Raw genomic sequence first — 20,613 nt, 5'->3', positions numbered from 1 at the left:
TTTAAGAATTCAGGTGATCGCTCATCCCCCTCTCAGTACAGGCCAATAAGTCTCCTGTGCGTCATGAGTAAGTTGCTAGAATCTGTATTAAATACAGAAGTAATCAAACATCTCAACAAAAATAACCTTCTTAGTGACACTCAATATGGTTTCCGTTCTGCTAAATCTACAGCAGATGTCCTTACAGTTATATCGCATAGGATTAGCAAATCTCTCGACGGTGGCAATCTTTCTAGGGCAATTGCTCTTGACATATCTAAAGCCTTTGATAGGGTATGGCATAAAGGTTTACTTCATAAGATCGCTAGCTATGGTATAGCTGGAAAAGTCTTCTCAATTATTAAATCATTTCTTTCTGATAGATTCATAAGAGTAGTAGTTGAGGGGCAAAAATCAGAAGCTCACAATATTAATGCCGGTGTCCCTCAGGGATCCATCCTGGGCCCAACTCTTTTCCTGATCTACATTAATGATCTTCCAAATCATATCCTTACATCATTTGTAGACATTTATGCTGACGACACTACCATTTATGGTACCACATCTAAGACAGTAAACGACCAAGTTCTCTCCAATTCTCTCTCCTCTGATCTTGAGCACGTAGTACAATGGGGAAAGGAGTGGCTGGTTACTTTTAATGCATCTAAAACCAAGCTTCTCTCTTTACATCATCAACATTCTAATCCACATTTGTCATCAATTGAAATGAATGGCTCTCGTCTTCAGGAGGCCTCAAGTTTTGACAAGCTTCTGGGCTTGACCATTACTCCTGATCTTAAATGGAACACGTATATCAAATCTGTTGCCAAGGCCGCTGGAAAAATGGTGGGATCTTTCTATCGATCCAGTAGATATCTCACTGCTGATGCTATTCTCTATCTATATAAGAGCCAGGTACGTCCAAGGATGGAATACTGTTGCCACATCTGGGCAGGAGCTGCTAGAAAGAACTTGTCCTGCCTTGATAGAGTTCAAAATAGACTTCGTAGCCTCGTAGGAGATGTCCTTTTCTCCTCCTTGCAACCTCTATCTCACAGAAGAGATGTTGCGAGTTTGTCTCTGATGTATCGTTATTTTCATGGAAAGTGTTCAACTGAGCTTCAATCTATGGTCCCCCCTCGCCAAACTTTCACAAGAAACACTCGTCTAGCTGTAAACACTATCAATAATTTCCCCCACTCTTTATCTGTGCCTAAACCTAAACGTAGATTCCATGAACAAAGCTTCTTTCTTAGAACTGCACGCCTGTGGAATTGTCTTCCGTTTTCCTGCTTTCCGGCTGACTACAATATGGTTTTGTTCAAGTCTAAAGTAAATAAGTTCTTGATGAGCCGTTCCATATAAGTTATTAAATTTACCAAATTTTCATTACTAATGATTACTATATTGACCAACTTCTACTGTACACTCTTTAACCCTTATCCTTGAGTGGCCTCTGGGCCTTGATAATGTGGTGATGCCTTTGTAAAAAAAAAAAAAAAAAAAAAAAAGATGGTAAAATTTAAGTATATTATAAATATTAAAGAATTAATATTTATAAAATTATCTCAGCCAAATGTAAAAGCTCGATAAAACCAAATAGGAAATAGAGCTTATAATATGAGCAAACAGTTCATTGGATTTTTTATCTTCTACCAGACTATCCATTCATGTGTAATCACCTTTTTCTTCACCATATTCCCTCTGTTTAACTTTTTTTTTTATTATCAAGTAAGATCTTTGACTTATTTGTTGTTTTATCAAATACTTCTGCAGGCAAAATCCGATCCCGCATTTTGCTAATACCTCCCCTCTGAGTAGAAGGAAAGTATTTCTTCGAAACTCCGCAGATTAAGGACTATCCATTTATCTAGTGTTTCCTTTTCAGATTAAATATGTTTCAAAGTGTTTTTTAACATATTTTATTAACTGTTTGCTCATATATATATATGTATATATATATATATATATATATATATATATATATATATATATATATATATTAACGTTTTTACTTATTACTTGTATTAATCTACCAAAAAAAAAAAAGAAAAAAATTTTCAACCCAAATCTCTTACAGACCTTCCTCCAATCTTACCTTGACATACTGGAAAATAAAGAACACCTACCTTACTAAGACATCCAAAGAAAAAAAATGAACTTATTTGGCCTTAAATGACCATGCAGCTGTTGATAGGCCAATAAACTGAACAAACAAACAAACAAACAAACTTATTACTTGTATATATAATCTATTGTTTATAATTACTGGTTCCCATATCGTATTAAATTCTATACTAGGTCTACTTAGCAGCTGGTTATTCCCCAACATATGTGCTGCTTCACAATCTTCATAACAATTTTATGGTCATTCAAAGCTTGTGTTTGTATGAAAGAAAGAAAATTAAAAGACGAGTGGAGGTAATAAGTATGTTGCTCTGCAGGTAAATTGATAATTTCTCCAACCAAAATACCTCGAAATTTGCATGTCACATCAATCATTTTGTTTCTGTCAGACTCATTTTACTGTCAGATTAAAAAACCTTTGCTTTTATTTAAACCCCATTTTATAGAAATTATCTAATAAAATAAAATACCTACTTTGTGCTCGATTTCAGGATTATACCTTTGGGAACATATTTTGAATGGCCAATTGGAGCGTAAACTCGGTGGAATGTGGAGCTTTGGGATGAAAAAAATCAATAATATCCGATTCAAGTAAGTTGATCTATAATTTTATCTTCTTAATGGTTCTTTGTTTCATGCTTCCAGGCATTTTATTATTCACACACACACACACACACACACACACACACACACACACACACTAGAAAAATGCAAGCATGAAAAGTAATATGGTTAAGTTTAAACATGGAAAAGTAAAGGAATAGTTGTTAAAAATGGAAAAGTAAAGAACAAGATATTCTAGTAAAAAATATAATAAATTTATAACTTAAAATATTGCAGCATTAAGAATTTTTTTAAAATTCAATTTATAACATTATATAATCAATTCTTAATGCTGCAATATCTTAAGCTTTTTCAGTTTTAACAACTAGTCGTTTATCATGTTTGAATGATATAGATATATATCATATCTACAATTATATAAATGCAACTTTGTCTTGTGTGTCAATTTGTTCCTGATAGACTCTGAAACAGCGGAACAGATTTTCTTTAAAATTTACAGAACTTTAGGGCATAAGTCTGGGATTGATTTTAGTAAAGTTTCGTCTCAGAATAGCCCCGATAATTACCGATAATTGAAACTGTTATTTTAATTTATCTATCATCAGTAAAGCCATTTTTTCCATGTCGTCGCTAAGCAACAATGATAGAACAACAGGCCATGAAAATACTACTATCGGTAAATTCATAGCGTTTTTTTTTATGACATGGTCTGTAGGTTCAGACTCCGCACGTAAATGTCTTAATTTTTTTTCATTAATTGCAAAGAATTTTATACGACTGGAAAATTTACATGTTTTCTTTTTTGTTATTTTTGCTGTGATCTGTGGTGTGATCTGTAGGTTCATACCAGGCACATAAATTTTTTAATGTTTTTTTTTTTTTTTGTTAACTGGAAAGAAGTTTATATAAAATAATTTTATAAAAGAAACAGTAAGTTCTCTAGAGTGCAATGTAGAATAACATATATTTTGAACTAAATTACTGAATGGAGGCATGTGAAGCTTCCTCCCAGACGATTTCACGGATTTCGATGACAATAAAAATATAGGAGTGTGAAATATTCGTTGATCATCATTCAATCCCGGGCAACATCGGGTCTCCCTGCTAGTATATATATATATATATATATATATATATATATATATATATATATATATTGGAAGCAAGTCATTATTCAAGCACGTCTGATTGAACACAACAGAGTTATTTTTTTTCCGATTTTTCTGGATATCTTTTCGATTTGCCGAGCAGTCATTTTATTTCAGTCGGTGTGTTGTATAAATTTAAAAGTTGTTGTTCAGCCATATTCTTCTCAAGCACTTTCTATCTGAGCATCCGATTATCATCGGGAACGATTGTTGTTGTAATATTTTTGTTGTGGTGTGGCCTATGTATGCGTTGTACGAGTTTTTAGAGTTGGTTCGGAGACATTCTTTGAAGGGGTAAAGAAATTCACACACTGAATTAGTTTGGTTTAGTGTGGTGTTAGTATTATTATTGTTTTTAATTATTAAATTGAAGGTTTTGAATTTAGTATGATATATTATTAGTTTTATCTTTTTGTTCTGGTCGGTGGGTTTAGTGTATCTTTTAATAAGGTTTGTTATTATTTTTTCATGGGTTTTATAGTATACTTTGATGGCGGCATTCTTGTTAGGGTTAGGGTGTATGTTTTTATTGTGGATTAAGTTTAAGTAGAGTTTTATGCGTCGGTCTACAATTTTGTTAGGGAAATTATTACATATTAGGGTTTATTTGTATTTGTTAGTTCATTGTAAAATATTTGTCGGGTTGATTCTATAATTTATATATATATATATATATGACAAATAAACTAAACGAGAAACTAAATAAATAAACTATAAAATAAGAAAATCGAAATTGAAAATAAATATAGTTTGTTTTTATTGTGGAGTATTTTTTTTTTTTTTCACACAGTGATCACCATATCAAGGCCCGGAAGCCACTCAGGGATAAGGGTTATTGCAAGTACATTACGTTAGTGTGGAGATTTGATGAAGTATTTACTTAAGGGGGCGGTTCATTAGGAATTTGTTAACATTGGACTTGAAGTAGAATATAGAATGTAGTTATAGAATCAACCCGACAAGTAAGTTTAAATAGAGTTTTATGTGCTCATCAACGATTTTATTGAGAAAATTATTGTTTATTAGGGCTTGTTTTATGTTTGTTAGTTCTTTGTAAAATATTTGTCAGGTTGATGCTATATTATTTTATAGTGAAATAAAGAAGACTGCTCAGTGAATGGAAAAGATATTCGGAAAAAAAAAGAATAACTTTATCGTGTTCAATAAGACGTGCTTGAATATATATATATGCAAGAAGCGAAATTGATTTTACAAGCATCCTGTTCCCTTCTTGACATATAAATTATAAATAATTATGGTTTGTACCTACAGACACTAGTGTTTCATGCTTCTACAATCATCAGTCCAGGAAGTGATGATTGTCGCTGATTAAAGGATTCAAACCACGCAATGAAGCCATCTTTGGCTCCACTAGCGAAGATCTAACCCTTAGCCACTGTCAACTTCCGGGGAATGAAGGGAAAAGAACTTGTTCACATTGGACTTGAAGATGACCATATTGTAGTCCACTGAAAAGCAGGCAATTGGAAGAGAGTTCCACAGGTGTGCAGTTTTTTTTTTTTTTTACATGAAGTTGAACGTAAAAAAAAAAATTATTTTTGTACCAACCTAATACTAAGAGGTCCTGGATATGACCTAAAACTATATCCAATGGTGAGGCCCCACTTTGCGGGCATTGGGGAGTGTGGAGCCACCCTTTAATTGCCATTGCTCCCAGGTCCACTCTGACCAGGAGTGGTAGTACCTTTTAGGGTCCCAACTATGGGTTAAATAGAATCTGACTTAAAAAACAAATATACTCCATTAAAAATCGTTCCTCAAAATAACTAGATTCGGCATTAAATAACCTGAAAAAGGTTGATATGCCGTAAAACAAAAACAACCAACCAACCTAATACTAAGAATAGATTTAATTTTTATTTTGTCTGGTTACCAATATGTGTTAAACTAATCAGTTTTCCAATTTATTGCATGAAATTTGGAGGAACTGAGTTCGTTCGACAGAAGACCATTTCTTTTGGTTTCCTCTAGCTCTGTCCTTTATAGTGTTCAAAACTTATTATTTATTTATTTTTCCTATAACTACCGTGCTTAATTCGGTCGAATTATGTATGAATTGGTTCAGCAAATTACTCTGACCTTTCTCGTTTTATTTATAGATTGGATATTCTATTTCTGCATAAATGTGTTTGCACAAGTTTTCAGATTATTTTTGCTTCAGATCTTTGAACTGATTGGGTCTGGCGGTGTTCAACGGAGCCAATCTTCCTAATACTCTACCATATTTCAGACAATTCAAGTAGTTCTGCAATTGGGAGAGTTCCAATCCTTCCTTTTATTTCTGGTTGTTCCAGTCTCCTTGCCATGTTCTTTCAAACTATTTTCAGAGTTCGGATCACAATTAGCAAGATACCTTCATCGTCTACTGCTCTGCTTTCATCATAATATTGATAATACAAGATAATAATAGACCAACAAATATATAATTTAAAGGAGATTAGAATAATAGTCTAAAGAGCTAAGTGTATTTTAATGTAATAGTGAAATTACTAGTTTAATTAAAATACAGGAAATGCTCGTTGTAATTTAGATATATAATAAGCTCGATAGTTAAATGTCCTAGAGCTAATTCAATATTAAGTAATGTGATTTATAATTTAAAAATCAAAATTTAATTAAATTAAAAATCAGTTTCATAAGAAGGAACAACAACAAAGTCAATGAAACTGATTTTTAATTGAATTAACAAAGTCAATGAACTGATTTTTAATTTAATTAAATTTTGATTTTTAAATTTTAAAAATTTTTTAAATTTTTAAATTATAAATCACATTACTTAATATATATATATATATATATATATATATATATATATATATATATATATATATATATGTATGTATAAAGTGTTGAGACGATTAATTAAAATCGGAACATTTGAGGGTATCAGAATTGGTATTGGAATCAGAAAAATTTGTACCGGTTTTCTGATGCTGAAACGATTCTTTTAATTATGATTTTTGTTTGATTTTGTTTAAATCAAAATCTCCCATTGCTGATTTATTGATTTAAAATCACAAATGAAACCAAAATCAATAGATTGTTTTCCCACGAGTATATTTTTATGTTTAGGAAAATATATGGACATTTAACATGTGTTTTTTTTTGTTTTTTTTCGGTGATCAGAGAAAAAAATACAACTATATAATTAAGTATTTAGAGATTCATAAAGAATCGGAATCTGTAATTGTATCGGAATCAGGAAAATTATTGGAGTCTTCCCATCACCAATATATATATATATATATATATATATATATAAAGTTGGTGCAAAAATAATGTCGTTTTTTTATACATAATTGAACGTCAAAAAACGGCATTTTTTCACCAACCTAATATATATTAGTGATGGGACGATTCCAGTGTTTTCCCGATTCCGATACAATTACTGATTTCGTACTAAATTTCTGATTCCAATTCTTTATAAATCTCTAAATATTTAACTATATAGCTGTATTTTACTCAACTACGGTAAAGGTGCACATGCTAAAGGTGCACATATTTTCTCCAACGTAAAAACTCTCTTGTGGGTGAGCGGGTGATTTATCGATTTCAGTCTTACTATTATTTTAAAATCAATAAATATTTATTGTTCTATTATTGCTACGTGCCGTAGAACAAAATCAAATAAAGATAATTGGCTTTGGCATCAGAAAATGAGCACAAATTTTTTCGATACCGATTCCGACCCCTCTCCCAATTCCAATTTTTCCAGTTCCTGATTCCAATTAATCGTCCCAACACTAATATATATATATGTATGTATATGTCGGGGAAAATAAAACAATTTAAAACTGTAAATAAAAATTTACAATTAAGTTTATTATTTAACAGGATACTCCAAAAACAATTTTGAAAGTACTTATTCCATGGAGTTTCAAAGAATGCCATTTTTGTTATTCTTCTCATCAGAGGACAGTAAGAAATTAGCAAATTATGGTTGTAGTAAAGCTATAATCGCTGGTTATATAGAGAAAGGGAGAGAGGGAATTAGACCTGGAGTCTAAAGAGCAGAGTTGTTTTAATGTATTAGTAAATGTATTAATACTATTAAAAGAAAACAGTGCCCATTGTAATGTAGATAAATAATAAGCTCAATAGGTATAGATATCCTAGAGTTATTTTGATGTCTTTAATTGATTCCCCACCCCCTATTTTTGCTGATGCGGAGACTTTGTTTGTAAAGGGCAAAACTTTTGTCAATTTAAATAAAATGAACATCGTTGCTGAAACGATCGTACAATCGATTTTTGTTTGTTTTTCTTTTTGAAACTGATTTTTAATTCACACTTATGAATCATTTTACTCAATATATATATATATATATATATATATATATATATATACTAGCAAAAGTACTCGTCGTTGACTGGGTTCAAAAACAGCCTACAGAAAATGGACTCTGATTTATGAAAGTATGATAGGTTATGAAAAGGAAGGGTTGTAAAGAGATAGCTTCGAATTGGGGGGGGGGTATCAAAACCAAAGAAAAATATGAAGAAAGTAAAAATAAAATAGATTAACCTCATAATTTATTATACCATACCTGTTCATACTGAAACACTTATCACAATATTCTGTGGATCTATATTAAAAAAGCCTTGTTAAACTTTGTGACATATTTCCGTTCTATGGAGGTAAGGTGCGAACGAACACCCCATAATTTTATTATACCATATTTCTTCAAACTGAAACATAATTATCAAAGCATGTGGACCCGACCTCATCCCAGCTGTGCTATTAAAAAAGTGCTCAGCCGAAGTAGCTCCAGTTCTCTCCAAACTCTACAACAAATGCCTTAATGAATCTTGCTTTCCGAGCTGCTGGAAAACTGCTTCTGTGGTACCAGTATTCAAGAATTCTGGCGAAAGAACTGACCCATTAAATTATCGCCCTATTAGCCTCCTCCCACTTTTTGCCAAAATATTTGAGACCTTAATTAACCATGCTCTAGTCCAGCACCTTACAGATGCTAAACTTCTGACCGACCATCAATATGGATTTAGACAAGCCCGTTCCACGGCAGACATCCTCACTGTAATCTCTGAACGCATATACCATTCACTGGACAAAGCGGGAGAGGGCAGAGCGGTAGCTCTAGATATATCTAAGGCTTTTGACAGGGTATGGCATGAGGGTCTCCTCAGGAAGATTAGATCTTACGGTATCACTGGTAGAATACTTAACATAATTAAATCCTTCTTAGATAAGAGAAAAATCCAGGTTGTCCTCGACGGTCGTACGTCTAAACAATATAATATAAATGCCGGAGTGCCCCAGGGATCTATCCTTGGTCCTCTGCTGTTCCTGATATTCATAAATGACCTCCCCGATAAAATTGCCTCTGAGATGGGTATATATGCTGATGACACCACACTCTACAGCAGGCACGACAGGAAAACAAATGAACATATATCTAAAGTAATGGCAGAAACACTGGAGGATGACCTCAATTCAGTAGTGGAATGGGGACAAAAATGGATGGTAATGTTCAATGCCACCAAGACAAAACTGGTTTCATTCAATAATTACAGGAAACCTTCTCTACCACCTATAGCAATGGCCAACAACTCTTTAGCTGAGAGTACGTCTTTCAAGCTCCTTGGCCTAACGTTCACAGGAAACATGAGCTGGAACAATTACATCGAGGGCATTGCCAGGGCCGCTGCGAGGAAGGTGGGTTCTCTCTACCGTGCTAGAAAACTTCTAACACCCGAAAGTATCCTGTACCTCTATAAGGCCACTATTCGCCCATGTATGGAGTATTGCTGTCATATTTGGGCCGGGGCATCGGCTACTAGTCTCTCTCTCCTTGACAGGGTTCAAAAGAGAGTCGCAAATCTGATAGGCCCTAAACTGGCATCAAAACTTCAGCCTCTGTCCCATCGTCGAAACGTTGCATCCCTCTGCCTGTTCTACAAGTATTATAATGGTGAATGCTCTGAAGAACTGCAAGCACTTGTGCCCCCACGACGTGAACACCCTCGACAGACCCGACAAGCTGTAAAATCCCACCCCCACACTGTAGAGATCCCTAGATGTAAAAGATCGTTCTACTCCAGTAGTTTCTTCCCCAGAACTGCTAGACTTTGGAATTCCATTCCAGGTCACTGCTTCCCCAACTGTACTGACATGCATAAGTTCAAGTGCAACGTGAACCAACATCTCGCTGCCCTAATCCCTACATAGTGCCCCAGTAGATGTTTCCCCTGATAGTAGCCCCCTACACCAAAGTGGCAATGTGCCTTGTTTGGGGTGAAAATATAATAAAAAAAAAAAAAAAAAATACTTACGCAGATAGATATGAAAAGTCTTTATTAAAGTTTGTGCCAGTTTCCATTCTATGGAGGCCAGACGCGAACGCAGACACCACAATTTTATTATACCATCCCTATTTAAGTTAAAACATACTTATCAAAGTATTATTATGTACATCTATATCAAAAACCCTTGTAAACGTTTTTTTTTAATTTTTTATTTCCATGAATTGGGGGCCAGGCACGAACGCAGACTCTACAATTTTAATGAACCACCGTTCTGCCAGATCAAACATACCCATTCTTGATTCTCGATACATCTTCTATCATTATATGTAATCAGTTTTTTAAAATAGTCAACCATATAGGAGCCTATTCGTGACCAGACACACACACACACACACACACACACACGTTCAGCTTTACATTATATATATATATATATATGTACACACTAATATATATTAGTGTTGGGACGATTAATTAGAATCAGGAATTATATAGTTTCAGTTTTAATGATTCCATTATTATTGTTGTTGTTTCTGGATCAATTAGGTTTCCAGGCCTCCAAAAATAAGCAAAATGTAAGAGACGACTTTGTGTCTATGTCTATATTGGTTGACTTTTGACACACCAGGAATCTGTAAACAAACAAATAACAAACTCGGAGTTGTGTTTTTCAATATAAAGGAAGATTTATTTTTCTGGGGTGCTTGAAAACTTATTGAGATATATATATATATATATATATATATATATATATATATAAATTTAAAGGAGATTAGAACAATAGTCTAAAGAGCTGAGTGTATTTTAATGTAACAGTGAAATTACTAGTTTAATTAAAATACAGGAAATAGAAAGTGCTCGTTGTAATTTAGATATATAATAAGCTCGATAGTTAAATTTCCTAGAGCTAATTCAATATTAAGTAATGTGATCAATCACATTACTTAATATATATATATATATATATATATATATATATATATATATATATATTTTTAAATATTTCCTCAAGAGTTTTAACAGACTTCATTACCATTGATTGCTCACTACCAATAATAAATAATATCTCTATAGGTCTACCCAGATTTAAAACAATTTCTGTCTTTTTTGATAATCATTGCAAATCATGTTACATTATCGCAATAACCGTTTACCATTGAGTTTTTTCATTCGTTTCATAGTTGTTTCCCTTGATTCTAGTCTCTTTTTACCTTGGTTGATAAAGAAAAAAAGCGGAAGTGGCATTAAAGATATTTTCATTAGTTTCATCAAGTTATTTCCCTTGATTGCAGTCTATTTTTTTCTTTCTATCTTTTTGTTTTACTTCTCTTGCAGTTTTCATGTGGTCAGTTAGCGTTTTTAGCTCGCATGGGTTAGTTTCCGCAGTCGACGGTTTTCCTTAAGGTTTCAGCTGTTTTCAGCTTTGCAGTGCGTTTTATAGTCTCAGCCTTCGACTTGATTCCCAATTATTATTATTGTAATTGTTTGTAACCAATAGGTCTGTGAGTGCATTTGTGTGCCAATCTCCAGATGAAAGTGATGAAGGTAGGGTGATGGAAGCGTCATAATCGCGTCAGGCTTTCGTCTGCTGATTACTAATCAAAGAGGAATCATCATTGGTTGACTGCGGCCACCACAAGAAACCATAATCAAATAAACGGTGCAGGTGTTGGACGCTAACCAAGCTTTAATCAAGCCGATGAGCACAAAAGCCTGGCGGATAATTGCATTTCGCAATGTCACTTTTAACCTTCTGCAAATGTTTTCTTTCTGTTTGGTTTTCCGCCAATTAAAATTCTCTTTGTGAGAAATTCTTTGAAACAATCAAAGGAATTTCAATTTACCGATTAGATATCTCTTTCATTGATTGTTGGCAGACCTAGAATTTCACCTTCCTCGGACCTTGTCTTTCTTCCGTATTTTTTTTTCCAACTGAATAAAAGCCTTTTTAATTATATGCCTTAACACTTGTGATTGTGAAGGTGATCCTAGAGTAATTCCCTTGCGTGATGTGGTCCATTTTTATTTTCATTGTGGATGGTTGGTTTAAGAAATGCAATCTTCATATCCAGTATCGACCATTATGCCAGCATCCCTTTTCCGTAGAAAATTAACTCCCCTTTACAGATAGATAAACCTTAGACCTTTATTATTCCTGATATTCATAAATGACTTCGCTGATAAAATTGTTTCATAGATGGGTATATTTGCTGATGACACCACTCTCTATAACAGGCACGAGGGGAAAACAAATGAACACATATCTGAGGAAATGACAAAAACACTAGAGGATGACCTCCAATCTGTAGTGAAATGGGGGAAAAATGGATGGTCACATTTAATGCTGCCAAGACTAAGCTTGTTTCCTTCAATAACTACAAGAAACCTTCTCTACCACCACTAGCAATAGCCAAGAACACATTACCCGAAAGTACTTCCTTTAAACTCCTCGGCTGCTGCAAAGAAGGTGGTCTCTCTCTACCGTGCTAGAAAACTACTTATGCCTGAACGTATCCTGTACCTCTACAAGGCCACCATTCGCCCATGTATGGAATACTGTTGTCACATTTGGGCTGGTGCATCTGCTACTTGTCTCTCGCTCCTGGACAGGGTTCAAAAGAGAGTCGCCAACCTGATAGGTCCTGAACTATCATCTAGGCTTCAGCCTCTGTTCTACCGACGAAATGTTGCATCCCTCTGCCTGTTCTACAAGTACTTTAATGGTGAATGCTCTGACGAACTACAAGCACTTGCACCCTCTTGACGTGACTACCCCCCCCCCCGACAAGCAGGTAAGTCCCACCCTTTCACAGTAGATATCCCTAGGTGTAAGAAAGCCTTCTACTCCAATAGTTTCTTCCCCAGAACTGCTAGATTTTGGAACTCCCTTCCAGGATTCTGCTTTCCCAACTGTACTGACATGCAGAAGTTCAAGTGTAATGTGAACAGACATCTTGCTACTCATCTCCCTTCATAATGCCCCTGCAACTTATGTCCTCAATAATAGACCCCTACTTCAAAGTTGCACTGTGCCTTGTTTGGGGTGAAAATTAATTTAAAAAAAAAAAAAAAGTCAACGTTCCCTGTTTAAACTTTCTATATTTCCTGTGAGAAATTACTTCATTTCTCGGACTTCGGTTCCAACTGCTTCAACTTGTTTTTAATTTTTATGGTTTTGACGTGAAAATTAAAGTCAATAAATCTATGACACTATCGCTTCCTGGGGAGAATTATATGGTTGAGGAACTTCCTGGGAACACACTCAGCTCTCCGGGTGTTAGACACGATATCTAACAATAGGCACACAGAAACATCAACATAATGGGTTGATATGTCGTCGACTATAACCAGCTGGCATGGGTCACTTCTTGTGTCCTCATTGCATCCATTCCATCATCGGCATTACTGGTTGGGACCTCATGCTGAAATCGAACGCTTGTATAAAAATAGCGAACAAATGCATTTTTATAAAAAATATATAATTTATTTAACATTTAACAATAAGGAAGCATATTCAGTCGGCCCTTTGCGTGCACTCCAAACTACTATATCCTGCGCATACGGGGTGCAAGCTTCAACTGTTTTAAAAACAATAGAATTATATTTAATTCTCTCTTTCTTCATTGAAAGAGAGAGAGAGAGAGAGATTCATGCTTAACGTTTAAACATTATTTTGTGTTCATCTCCCATTATGAGTTCTTTCGGGTTTGACCTTTCAAATTCTAGAATCTCAAATCGTTTTGACTTACTTGAATAAACGACTGTCATTCAAACCCAGCCGACATACTCAACCTTCTCAAACCCAAAAAGCACCTACTTAACAACACATCTGCACCTCACAAGTACAGACAAGTTAGGCATCAGGTTCATTAATGTAGAAACCCCAGCTCCCTCAAAAGGCGCACTCTTCATTGTGCCACGAATCTATACTACATTTGTGATCTGTCTGTATGTCTGTCTGCCTGCCTCTCCCTCTGTAATGTAGTACACATTTACACACAGGACCCAACTCGTTGTAGCAGAGTACGTTGCAAGTAGCATAAGACAAGTAATAATTCGACTTCTATTTCTGTTTTTTAACAATGACATTTATTTCCGGGTACTTTCCCCGAACAAAATGTGATCATGCTCTTTCTCTCTGACCTCTGTCCTCTTGAACGTCCTCCATGTCTCTAACGTGATCATCTTCTTAAACCTCTGTCCCCTCTCCTTTTTATAGTCTTTTTTTTTTTTTTACTGTGACATATTTTGCACACGGCTCGGTATTTGCATGTAGCCGCCATACACGCATCTACGTTCTGTTCTCTCTCTCTCTCTCTCGGCACAGTTGAAGACGAGACTTTATACCATGATCAAAAACGACCTTTTCCTATGTAAAAGTAGTGACCACTATGCTGCATCCTTTTGTCGTAGAAAATTAACTTCTTTTACGGAAGCAATCAACGTTTTCCTATTTAAACTTTCTACATTGCTTCTCCCATGAGAAATTATTTGGTTTTGTGGACTTCACTTCCAACTGCTTTGACCATTTTTAATTCCAATGGTTTCCACTTGAAAGTTAAACTCAATTAATCTATGTTACATTTGTTGCCTTTCTGTCTCTGTTTGGAGCACAGTTGAAAACAAAACCTTTATACCAAGATCAAACACAACCTTTTCCATGTATAACTTCAATGGAGGTAATAATTTTGCATTTTGAGGTTTTGCAATAATATTCTGGGCTCTGCCTTTTATGCCGGACTTTAATAAACAACAAATGTGTAACTATTTATCAAGGCTTTAAAAGCACTTGAGGATAAGGATTAATGAGATGCATAGTAGATTTGTAATTAAATGATGATGAATGCTATGAGAGGATTGAATGCTTAAGATCGCCAAAGTTAAGCAACGTTGAGCCTGGTCAGTACTAAAATGGGTGACCATTTTGGAATTCCAGGTACTGTATGTGCTCTCTGCTTATCTCGGCATTGTTTCCAATTATCTTGGAATTCTACTTGCCACCAAACTCAAGCATGCCGATTCAGGAGAGGTGTGATTGGGGATTGCGCAACCCTTGCCTCCCAATTACATGCGCAGCTCCCTACAGGAGGTATCCATTGTCTCTTGAGACTGAATGGAGGCATCTATCGAACTATAAGAGGATTTAAAAAAATCTCCACAATAAAATGTGTCAATAAAAGCAAGACTCTGACCAGAATATTCGCCAACCTAAATCCAACAACAACGTCGATACGACTCTACGTAAGCTCTAAAAACAACAACGTCGTTACAACGTAATGTGGACTCTAACAATAACGTTGATACGACCCAACACAGTAACGAGATTACGATCCAGCATGGATTCGAGCAATAATGTTGATAATTACAAGCGGTAACACGATCTAAGAGCAACCTGCAAAAATTACTCACGAATAACTAGGGAGTCGTCTTTCTATTGGGAGAAATTTTACAGTCATAGTACAGGCCCTAATTGCCATTGTATCGATGGATTTGATTGGTTGAATATAACCAGACATGTCACGTGACTTTGGCGCTAATTTCTATTTCCTTTTCAGTTTTTATCAGTTGCTTCCACACCAGTAAAGAAGAAGAACTCATTTTTATTATGTCTTCTAATGAGGAGACTTTCGCGTTAACGGAACTCAGCCGTGGATGAAATATAAACATTTGGAAAAGCCTGCGAGTTTGGCTCACCTATAAGACAGAATATCTTCAACCACATTACAAATTTTTAATCTTTCATCTTCGGTGTGCAACCCTTTTGCGTTGCTACCAACCTTTTGGGGCTGTGAGATCCTATGGAACACGGCTAACTTCAATCTTTACCTGCAATCGACTTCGACAACATTACAGAATACAAAAGGACACTAACTGCGGCTCGGTCCTGGATATGACCTTAAACTATATCCAGTCGTAAGGCCGCAGCTTGTGGGCTTTGGGAAGTGTGGAGCCACCCTTTAATTACCATTGCTCCCAGGTCCACTCTGACCCGGAGTGGTAGTACCTGTTAGGGTCCCAACTATGGGTTAAATAGAAACTGACATGAAAACAACAAATATATTCTATTAAAAATTTTTTTCTTCAAAATCTTTGGATTTGGCATTAAATAACCCGAAAAGGGTTGATATGCCGTAAAACAAAAACAACCAACCAATAACTGCGATAAGAAGATGAGTAGAAGCAAACTACTCGCTCCAAAGTTGGACACAAAATAGCGCACTATTTTGCAATAGTGTACCAATAAAGTTTGTCGTGAATTTCACATGGAGGGTTTGTTGTTTGTGATTGTCTCATTTCTTGCCTTCAACAGCTTGCTGCAAAATAATTTCTAACACTATAGCTCTTGCGCAAATACATTATAGCAATTCGGTAGGTATACAGTGAAATCATGTGCACAACAGCTACCAACCGAAAACAGCCAACAGAAAACCAATTCTTTCTCTTTTGTCAGATACATGATGGAATATGAGGAGTACACAACAATTATATTTAACCATATGTAGGGTTTTACTAAATATGTACGACTAAAAATTATGTACGATCAATGTACGACTAATTGTTGCTGAGTGCTGCTCCTGATTAAAGCAATTTCGACGCAGGTGATCGACTGGGTCCGTCAGCGTAAAATATCGTAAAACAATCTTGTAAAAAACAATAAAACGAATTTACTCAAAAGATTCGAGAGGTTATTTTTTTGGCAAATATCTTTTTAAGTCCATACCTAAACAGACATTTACTAAAGAAAACTCCCGAATTTATTAAATGTTCCCTCTTACACGGACGATCTATTGAGCCTGTTAGCACCAAAAATTGTTGTTATAAAAATAAACAATAAATCGACTTAGTCGCGATTATTTTTGGCGAATTCTTGAAGACGACTGAGATTTTTTTTTCAACCCAGTGTGGCATTTAAAAAAATTGTAAAAATAAATGTTTATTTCTTTATTATTGATATAAAAACAAAACGAATTAAGTCAAAGTCACAAATTTCAACTAAGTTTTTTTTTTTTTTTTTTTTTTTTTTTTTTGCAAATTAAATTTTACAAGTGACCTTTTTTCAATTTTGTGACGCAATAACAACGTAAGACTGGAAACGCTTTTAAAAGGTAGAATAAATCCTTAAAGATTGAAGCAATGTTTCCAATCCCGTGTGTCTGTCTAATTGCTCTCGTGAGGAGGCAAGTAAATAAGTACTATTTGAAAAAAGAAAATTTTTTATTTTTTTATTTTGTTAAATAATATTATACAAAGTTCCTTTTTATGATAACGCGACTCTGGCTGATTTTTCCAAAAAAAAAAAAAAAAAAGGAAAAGAAAGAAAAAAAAAGCTCAATGTGCACTGCTTGTCCAACCTACAAAGAGTGTTTATTCCGAAAGCCGTTCTTAATGTGGGGTAGTTGAAAATAAGAAAATGTCTTTCGGAATTACCGCCTTAACCACCCAAGGCACGACTAATCTAAAAATATAAACTTGTTTATTTTTTTTTTACAAAGGTTTTTAACGAAAAAAAAAAAAAAATGTCACACAGAATTGAAAAAAAATAATACTAAAAAAAAAAAAAATAAAATTTGGGTAAATATTTTTTATATGAATTTAAAAATATATTTGCCAAAATTTACCTCTCAATTGAAATTTGTGAGTAAATTCATTTTATTGTTTTTTTTTATTAATAACACAATTTTTACAATATTTTGCGCTGATAAACTGCTGAAAACAGCCTATCCTGCCTTGACAGAGTACAAAATAGACTTTGTGGTTTGTGGGGGGATGCCCTTTTCTCTTCCCTGCAACCTCTCTCCCACAGAAGAGACGTTGCGAGCCTGTCTTTGTTTTATCGTTATTTGCATGGCAGGTGCTCGTCTGAGCTCCAATCCCTCGTCCCCCCTCGCCAATCTTTCACAAGAAACACCCGTCTGGCTGAAACTACTGTCAATAATTTTCCCTGCTCTTTATCTGCGCCTAAATCCAAACGTAGATTCCATGAGCAAAGCTTCTTTCTTAGAGGTGCACGCCAGTGGAACTCTCTGCTGCTTGCCTGTTTCCCACCTGACTACAACTTGGACGTCTTCAAGTCTAACATAAACAAACTCCTGACAAACCGCCCCCTTAAGTAAGACACTCTGTCAAACCCCCCAATACTAATGATTACTACAATACTAACTCATTGATTACTGTACACGCAATAACCCTTATCCCTGAGTGGCCTTCGGGCCTTGATAAGTGGTGACCACCATGCAAAAAAAATTTTTTTTAAATAAATGAATAAATAAATAAACCCAGTAGCTTGTTCGTGTCGACATTGTTTTGATAGCAAATCAGTGGTAGGAGCAAATAATCGTACATAATTCAATCGTACATTTTTAGTAAACCTCGTTATGTACGACCATCCGACATGACCAAATGTCCGATTCAGTCCCTGCTGATTCAAGCAAATTTACACGTGGTTTCTATGACAAACAGCAGGAGCATTCAGTCGTACATTGGTCGGGAATAATTCTAGTCGTACATATTTAGTAAAACCGACCATATGTGGAGATTTCCACTTTCAAATTCAGTTTACTAACTCACGCCCAATGTGGCTACATGAGGACAATAATTTGAAGAAACGGTATTTAAGTGAGAATTTTGGTGCTTAAAATTCGAATAAGGTTGGTTACATCGGTAATTTTTGTTTTTATTTTCCCAAATTCTTTGTCGTGACGTGATCAATTATTTCGATATATCAGTTGGTTGCACGCTCTTATTGGCTTTTTGATTTGATTTTCTTCATTAAATTTTCTTTGGATTTTTATCTTTCACCTTCTTATGTTACGGTTTCATTAGTCGAAGTTATTATTCATTTTATTTTATTCAGCGTGACAATCCACCAATTTACAGTGAATAATTGACTGCCTTTCGTAGTCGATGATATCTTTGCTCGGAAGTCAATCATCACATTTTATTATTAGTCAAAGTAGAAAAAAAGAAAATCAATTCTCCCTAACCCTAACCCTAACCTTTCTCTCTCATCCACTGTCAGATTCTTTCCCATCCTTTTCTTTGCCCTCTTCTTTTTTCCTTATTTTTTTTTTTGCTTTCTTTTTTAGATGTCAACCTCTCTTTCTTGCTCTCCATTTTTGGCTTTACTTCTCTCCTTTCTTTTACTTGTTTCCTATTCTCTTCTGACCCCAGTCTCATTCTCTTCTGATCCCAGTCTCATTCTCTTCTGATCCCAGTCTCATTCTCTTCTGATCCCAGTCTCATTCTCTTCTGACCCCAGTCTCATTCTCTTCTGACCCCAGTAGCTTTCTCTTCTGATCCCAGTAGCTTTCTCTTCTAACCCCAGTCTTATTCTCTTCTGACCCCAGTCTTATTCTCTTCTGACCCCAGTCTTATTCTCTTCTGACCCCAGTCTTATTCTCTTCTGACCCCAGTCTCATTCTCTTCTGATCCCAGTCTCATTCTCTTCTGACCCCAGTCTCATTCTCTTCTGACCTCAGTCTTATTATCTTCTGACCCCAGTCTCATTCTCTTCTGACCCCAGTCTCATTCTCTTCTGACCCCAGTCTTATTCTCTTCTGATCCCAGTCTCATTCTCTTCTGACCCCAGTCTCATTCTCTTCTGACCCCAGTCTTATTCTCTTCTGATCCCAGTCTCATTCTCTTCTGACCCCAGTCTTATTCTCTTCTGACCCCAGTCTTATTCTCTTCTGACCCCAGTCTTATTCTCTTCTGACCCCAGTCTTATTCTCTTCTGACCCCAGTCTTATTCTCTTCTGACCCCAGTCTCATTCTCTTCTGATCCCAGTCTCATTCTCTTCTGACCCCAGTCTCATTCTCTTCTGACCCCAGTCTTATTATCTTCTGACCCCAGTCTCATTCTCTTCTGACCCCAGTCTCATTCTCTTCTGACCCCAGTCTTATTCTCTTCTGATCCCAGTCTCATTCTCTTCTGACCCCAGTCTCATTCTCTTCTGACCCCAGTCTCATTCTCTTCTGACCCCAGTCTCATTCTCTTCTGACCCCAGTCTTATTCTCTTCTGACCCCAGTCTCATTCTCTTCTGACCCCAGTCTCATTCTCTTCTGACCCCAGTCTCATTCTCTTCTGACCCCAGTCTCATTCTCTTCTGACCCCAGTCTCATTCTCTTCTGACCCCAGTCTCATTCTCTTCTGACCCCAGTCTCATTCTCTTCTGACCCCAGTCTTATTCTCTTCTGATCCCAGTCTTATTCTCTTCTGATCCCAGTCTTATTCTCTTCTGACCCCAGTCTTATTCTCTTCTGATCCCAGTCTTATTCTCTTCTGATCCCAGTCTTATTCTCTTCTGACCCCAGTCTTATTCTCTTCTGACCCCAGTCTTATTCTCTTCTGACCCCAGTCTTATTCTCTTCTGACCCCAGTCTTATTCTCTTCTGACCCCAGTCTTATTCTCTTCTGACCCCAGTCTTATTCTCTTCTGATCCCAGTCTTATTCTCTCTTGTCCCTAGTCTTATTATCTCTTGTCCCTAGTCTTATTATCTCTTGAC

At 35.6% G+C, this 20,613-nt stretch overlaps 1 protein-coding gene across 1 annotated transcript in view; it reads left to right on the top strand.

The window, feature by feature from the left end:
* Positions 1-20,613, top strand: part of LOC145246541 (ribitol-5-phosphate xylosyltransferase 1-like) — a 565,148-nt gene that overhangs the window by 271,187 nt on the left and 273,348 nt on the right. The window contains exon 3 of the mRNA XM_080108144.1: positions 2,598-2,697. Coding sequence (XP_079964270.1) covers positions 2,598-2,697 — 100 coding nt within the window. The remainder of the gene's footprint in view (positions 1-2,597; positions 2,698-20,613) is intronic.

This window comes from Euprymna scolopes, chromosome 24 (assembly GCF_053919585.1).
Source record: "Euprymna scolopes isolate OS-2025 chromosome 24, ASM5391958v1, whole genome shotgun sequence".
Lineage (NCBI taxonomy): Eukaryota > Metazoa > Mollusca > Cephalopoda > Sepiida > Sepiolidae > Euprymna > Euprymna scolopes.
The sequence above is the reverse complement of the archived record's forward strand: the minus strand, read 5'-3'. Positions and strand labels throughout refer to the sequence as shown.